We start from the raw sequence: 6745 nt of genomic DNA, 5'->3' as shown, positions 1-6745 counted from the left end.
TCCACATACAAATAGCCGATGTTTACAACCAACCTCCGTATACCCAAGCACTTAGACGGCTCCTTTCTCTCAGCGGTGTCCACTTGCCGAGGAATGTGTGCAAGCCAGGCATGAGGCAGGCTTGACTCAATCCCTGCATTACCCTGAAGATGACCACCCATATCCATCCACCCTGCAAAACGTTTGCTTATTCTTTTATTGAATTAATTGGCTATAGTCTTATAATAGTAAAAAATTGAGAAGAAAGCCTTGTTGAGTAGAATAAGACATACATAGTAAGCGGCCCAGGGCAGGCAGAAAGAGACGAGCGCATTAGCAAATAGCGCGCCGGCAAGAAGCCGCCGTGCCCCCAGACGGTGTGCGAGTTGTCCGGCCGGCACCTGCAGCACCATGTAGCCCCAGAAGAACGACGCCAGGATCGCGTCTTGCGTTTTCTTGTTCCATTTGAATCTCGGATACTGCAACGGTAATGGATGTTAGATAGTTGCACCAGTACATGTTAACGAGAGAAAGGTGTATCATGTCGAGGATCTTCGTTCACTTTAGCAATACGAAGGTAGACCTCAAATAGCGTTTACGTCGTTGTTGCACTCCAATAATCAGACCATTTGCTTTCTTTAATTTTAAACACAGTATCTACATACGCGTAGATACACCAGGCAGAAACACACGATGAGAAAACTATAAGAATTAATTCAAATCATAGAGGTGTCCTAAATTATTACGTTTCATGCAATCTGGTACATGTGAAAATGAATCTTTATTTGTTTAATTTATCAGTGATGATTTGATAAGTGTTACTACTGTAAGATAAAAATACTTTACAAACTAGGAGGCTTATGATCTTGTCTCTACTTCCGTAGATTTAACTTGTTTAAAGAAGTAAAATCAATCATTACAGCTGTTGCAAAATCTTGTGCAAACGTTTGGAACTCAATTACAGTTTTTTTTTCTGTTTAAGTAACTTATGTTTTTTTTAATGATTGTGGTCTATAGTTCAATAACAAACCAATTTACGTAAAGGGAATTTAAACATCGTTACATTTAAATAAATCAATAAAAATATTTACAATAGCTGTATGTAGTCGATTTAGAAATGTGTTCTTATTAAAGTGACCCCAAAGATTTTTATAGTAAAACCTTTAAAATCCTGTCCAGTAGCCCTTCTTTACATACTCGGCTTATCGGGTGACCGAAACTCTCGAAGTAACAAACCTTACGACGTGTGATATTCGCATCTAACAACTCTTTGTACGCTGATTTACTTTTAACTGGACAGATGCTCGTCGTGTTACATCTTACGTTACACCTCATAACGTTGCTCAGTACTCAGCTTTGGGATTCGAAGTTACGATCTCTTAGATTCGCAATACCTAATTTTGTACTCAGTTACTCAAAGAAACTTCACATATCCATAGATAAGTTATGTGTATTACCGTCCCTTATCAATCAATTCTTCCACAAAGTAAAAGAAAACGGTCCCGTTCTGAAGATCACGTTGAAGAGTTGTGATGTAAGATTTTGGTTCATACATGTTATGTGACAATTATAAAATGATCAAAAGTGTTTTATATGACAAATTAACGCTCAGTTATTAAATTAGCTATATTAGACATCTAATAGTACTACAACATTTTCACTTGCAACAATAGTATGGCCTTAAGCGTCTCTTCAATTGCTATAAAATAAAAAATATCTGGTACAATCTTTGTAACTCAACTCATCTATATTATAGCATTTTTTTCCATGTTTTATAGAGTATCTACTTATGATGAAAATGAAAACATCTTACCGGACTAGACAGCAACAAAGCACTGAAGAACCCATCCACTTTGTAGTCGTCATCGGCAGCAGTGACATTGTCGAAGATGATGTTTGTATGGTTGTAGAGAGTTGAATGCGTGGTGTCGCTGGTTGTCATGGCGACGAGGGAGACGCCCATGCAGGCGCGCATGCTGTAGCCCGTAGTCAGGCAGAAGAACAGGATGAGGCATTGCTGGTGTCTGTAGCCCCATCCTAGTGAAAGCAGTTCTTTATGTATATCAAGCGTAATTTTATTAAATTAGATGAAATCGTTTGAAAATAAATGCAATCTTGAGATAATAAATACATGCACTATTCTAGTGTGTCAATTAGGACTTAATACTTTTAATCTTCATTTGCCCACACATGTGACCAAAAGAATATCTTCCCCATTTAACTTTCATTTGCATTTTGTTTTAGACAATTGTTAGTGTTTTCAGCCTTCCTCAGCCTTCACAAATATAACATTGAATGTTGCGTAACAGCAAGTTTAAAATCATTTACATTATAGGATTTTGTTAAGTTTCATGGTATATCATCATTAAAGAGATATGCGTTACCTTTCAGCTCAGTGTCCGCGTCAAGAGTCTCTGCTGCGACCGTCTCGGCATCATTGTCATTGTACTTCATGGTTCAATCTGGCACCACTTCGACTAAACCTCGCTTCTTAACTTTGACGTTACATTGATGTGGATAACGACTCACCGCATCTATTTAAACTATCTACACTATCATAAACAAATATGTGATTTAATACCTATAAATTCTAGTTAATTTTTGTATTGACGTAGAAAAATTTCACAATCATGGTGTAATTGCAAAGTTTTCAATGAAAGTGTGACCTATCAAATGTAATATTGATTGAAAATTACAATTGTTATCGAATCGCATAACATTCATGTGATCCATAGATCAAAAAAAAATTCTGTCTCACAGTGTTCTCTGTTACATCGAACATTATGTGAAAAGTGAACGGATTCTTAATGCATACTTAAACTCGTAATGGTTATAATCTATAAAAGTGTATTTTGTAAGCAAGTTATAAAAATAACTTAACAATATGAGTGGTATTTTTAAATAACTAAAAACGTTATTTAATAACAGTAAATCCATTCATTAAACGTAAGTAACGAAATTTCTTATATTTAATGTCTTAAATATTTACTACATTACAATTAATTCGGATCTATTCAGACGGGTTACAGTATTGCAGAATCTCCAGGCGTGTCAATTTTTCACTAATTTATCTTTGCAAACAACAACTCTCAATGTTGTAGTACTAAGCTTTATTTCTTTATTAGTAGAATAAACGTAAGATATTAGTGGCTTTAAACTGATGTTACGTGGATATTAAACTATTAATTCGATATAAGATAGTTTAATTTATTGTGAACACACTGTGTTCAAAGTTTTTTGTTAACTAAAAGTAGCAGAAATCACAAACTAAATTACAGATGTTGCCTAACCTCAAAAATGCTATGACTATGGCATAGCGAAACAATCACTCACTTTTTGTATCAATTACTGTTTGAAGTAATTCTGCATTTTATTTTCCTTGTTCCACAGATTGTGCAATCTTCAAGCACAAACTCAGCTTTGACTTTGTCCATGGTTGTTGATACAAACATTTTTTTTCTGGACATGATTTCGTAAGTTGGCAGTTTTTATAATTTTACTTATACCAAATTTCGTACACAAGTACTTGTATCCATATAAAGTAATGCAAAATTAAAACACACTAAAAAATTTAACAGTTTTTAATTTATTCTTTAACACTTTCACGTCATCTGTACATCGCCGTGAAAATAAACAAACCATACAATTTTAAATTCATAACTTTTGCTCTGTCTTTAGCATAGGACTACATTCTTTAATAATTTCAGCAGCTTTGTCTTGTATCGGGTCATTCCAGTCTGCGCGCTCCCCAGTGCCCAAAATGATGTATACGAGGTTCGTAAAGAAGTACATACCGGCCGCCACGAAGAATACATGACGCCAGAGGAACTCGCTGGTCTGAAACATCAAACATTTTATATCTTACATATCCAATTTTTTTTCCAAACCAGAGGTCAAGTTAGTACTTCTTCGTTCTTCGTGGTAGTCTACGAAGTCACTTAGCATAAAGATTTTACTGTAATCGTAATAGTTTAAGGTAGGTAATGGAATCTTCTATTCACATCTTCCTTCATATGCTTTGATAATTTTGACATCATCAAGACAACACCCAATTGATACTATGCTATTAACTTAACTTGGTAGACACTTACAACATCAGTAAGGATCATACCGGCCACTATAGGTGCCAGAGAACCGCACAAGTTGGACATGAAGTTGCTGAGACTCATCATGGTCCCCGAGAAGTTGGGAGATATGTCGATATGATTCACCTGAAATTAATAAGCCAGCCTCAGTCTTAATGCATGACGGCATTTCTTTTCATATGCTTTTCATAAAATAATACTTACGTAAACTCCGACGTGGGTCGCGACTTTGAACCCGCAAAGTATCACCAGAACACTTTCTACAATCACCAATTCTTTGGGCACAAATGCTAGCACCACTAAACCAACTGCCGCTAGAATGCTGCCTGAAAATAAAAATTTAAAAGGTAAAAAACAACAAATCACACTGTGAAGTTGTAAAATGTTACTTTCTTTCTGTTACCAATAAAAAAAAAGTATGGAAAGACATGGTTGGCATTCAAAACTTACCTACAGAATTAGCAAGTTTCCTGGTGTGTGTCACACTGAGGATCTTCTTGATGATCAGTTTGTCAGCGGCCCAGCTGAAGAAGAAGTTGGTGAACCACATGACAAGGAACGGAAGAGCTGACAGCAAACCGTTCTATAAAATAGAAATGCAAGGATAATACAAAAGGTTTGTCGCATGTTTCGAAGAATTAATAAAAAATCAAAATTAAAAATCCAAGTTTTTTAAGCCATTCAAAATTTAATTCATTCATAGCAACTCCCTCATTAATTCTAATAAAAAAAAATAAGTATAGACAACCTAACCTACATTTGAGTATAAGTTGTGATGTGATGCTTAAACCTTATCTAAATACATTAGCTTTGATTTTACCGCTTTAATGTTGACTCCCATGACTTTATCCATGAATGCGGGCACCTCTGAATACAGAGTCAACTGGCCCCAGGTCTGGCCGATGTGAGCGATGATGATGGCCAACATGCCGCGGTGGGTCAAGATACTTCTCCACGGGACTGTCTTTGGTTTCTACAAAGACAGAAAAATAATAAGTATGCTGTGCTTAGCTGGCAGCAATGTCACATTTAAAGGGTGCACTATCAGATTTGTGGAAACGAAAACGCAAGGACACCAGTTATAAATATTGTAACGCAAATTTTTTAAATATTAAAGTGAAATAAACTCACTCTAGAGTCATCAGTAGGGCCTATATCATTTTCGATATACATTTTTTCGGCAAGTGTTATTTTGGGATGTTTGGCCGGCGTGTCGGCTGTCATGTACCAGATGAGGGCGCCCACGAGCGCCGCCAGCACGCCGTAGAAGCGGAACACGCCGGGCCATCCCAGCGGAGAGGACGCGATGAAACCAGTCACTGGGAGACCCACCACGGGACCTAAGGCTTGACCTAAAAAATCAAATGAAAGTTAAAGTTATTTGATCAATTAATTACATCATTACAACAATGTTCAAACCATCAGGTACAATCACATCAACGTATATGATTACTTAAACCAACCTCCGTATGCCCAAGCACTAAGGCGACTTCTTTCTCTCAGTGGTGTCCATTTGCCGAGGAAAGTGTGCATGCCTGGTACAATACAGGCTTGACTCAATCCTTGGGTCATTCTGAAGATTAACACCCATATCCATCCTCCCTGTTGACAATTGTCAAAAAACAGATGAGTCCCACACAGACTATTGCTATAGGCACAAAAATAGACATACATAAAAGAGGGAAACAATATGAGAAATAAGGAAAGATGAGAAAATTGCAATAAAAATTGGAAAAAGATTAGTCTTTAGCCGTGAAAACGTTTCGAAATACATAATAAGCGGCCCAGGGCAGGCAGAAGGATACGAGGGCGTTGGCGAAGAGCGCGCCAGCGAGAAGGCGCCGCGCGCCCCATCGGTGTGCGAGCTGCCCGGCCGGCACCTGCAGCATCATATAGCCCCAGAAGAACGACGCCAAGATCGTATCCTGTGTCTTCTTGTTCCATTTGAATCTCGGATACTGTAACATATCAAACCTCTAGTCAACAACTGTTTTTAAACATTTGAACGAGATCAAGGTCAGAGGAACTACATCCAATGTTCACCATACATATTAACATAAAATTTTTAGGTTTTTTTTTTTAAATATTTTGTTTGTATATGTCTATAGTTAATGGGTTAGTGATAGAGTTAATGTGGAGAAGTAGGAATCCTATTTGAGAACAAGCGCATTGTCATTCAATCAATTATTGAAACATCGATATACTATGAACATTTTTTAACATTATTTTTGAACTCTAAAAATAAACCTTTATTTACTCAAGGTTTTGGTGAACAGCTTGATAAGGGTTACAAATGTATGATAAAATATTTTTTAAGCCTCTTTCTGCTTCCGTGGATTAATTTTGTTTAAATAACTATAAGAAAACAACACTGCGGCGAATATGTGTTAAAACATATTTTATTTCAATTTAAAATTTCAGTAATTTATATGGACGATCGTGTAAACCGTTATCAAGTAGACTAGAAAAACAAAAAGAGCTTACAAAAAATATACCAAAAATAAACAAGCATGATAAGACTTCATAGAATAGTTAATATTGGGATATTAGACAAACTAGACTCATATAAATATGTAGTTCCAAAAAGGTTAGTATTAAAGCCTCACCGGACTAGACAGCAACAAAGCACTCAACACCCCATCCACTTTGTAGTCGTCATCGGCAGCAGTGACATTGTTGGA

The 6745-nt window shown here is 36.6% G+C and overlaps 2 protein-coding genes across 2 annotated transcripts in view; both read right to left on the bottom strand.

Moving 5' to 3' along the window:
• The window catches only part of LOC106099937 (putative inorganic phosphate cotransporter), a 4088-nt gene extending 1627 nt beyond the window's left edge, over positions 1-2461 (bottom strand). Inside the window, exons 1-4 of the mRNA XM_013278629.1 lie at positions 2364-2461; positions 1793-2016; positions 273-458; positions 44-172 (exon numbers count right to left, since the gene is read on the bottom strand). Coding sequence (XP_013134083.1) covers positions 44-172; positions 273-458; positions 1793-2016; positions 2364-2433 — 609 coding nt within the window. The 5' untranslated portion in view covers positions 2434-2461. The remainder of the gene's footprint in view (positions 1-43; positions 173-272; positions 459-1792; positions 2017-2363) is intronic.
• Positions 2462-3545: 1084 nt separating this feature from the next.
• The window catches only part of LOC106099936 (putative inorganic phosphate cotransporter), a 3755-nt gene continuing 555 nt past the window's right edge, over positions 3546-6745 (bottom strand). Inside the window, exons 3-10 of the mRNA XM_013278628.1 lie at positions 5837-6022; positions 5528-5666; positions 5196-5416; positions 4885-5037; positions 4515-4647; positions 4269-4390; positions 4071-4190; positions 3546-3816 (exon numbers count right to left, since the gene is read on the bottom strand). Coding sequence (XP_013134082.1) covers positions 3634-3816; positions 4071-4190; positions 4269-4390; positions 4515-4647; positions 4885-5037; positions 5196-5416; positions 5528-5666; positions 5837-6022 — 1257 coding nt within the window. The 3' untranslated portion in view covers positions 3546-3633. The remainder of the gene's footprint in view (positions 3817-4070; positions 4191-4268; positions 4391-4514; positions 4648-4884; positions 5038-5195; positions 5417-5527; positions 5667-5836; positions 6023-6745) is intronic.

Source organism: Papilio polytes, unplaced genomic scaffold, assembly GCF_000836215.1.
Source record: "Papilio polytes unplaced genomic scaffold, Ppol_1.0 DF824091.1, whole genome shotgun sequence".
NCBI lineage: Eukaryota > Metazoa > Arthropoda > Insecta > Lepidoptera > Papilionidae > Papilio > Papilio polytes.
The sequence above is the reverse complement of the archived record's forward strand: the minus strand, read 5'-3'. Positions and strand labels throughout refer to the sequence as shown.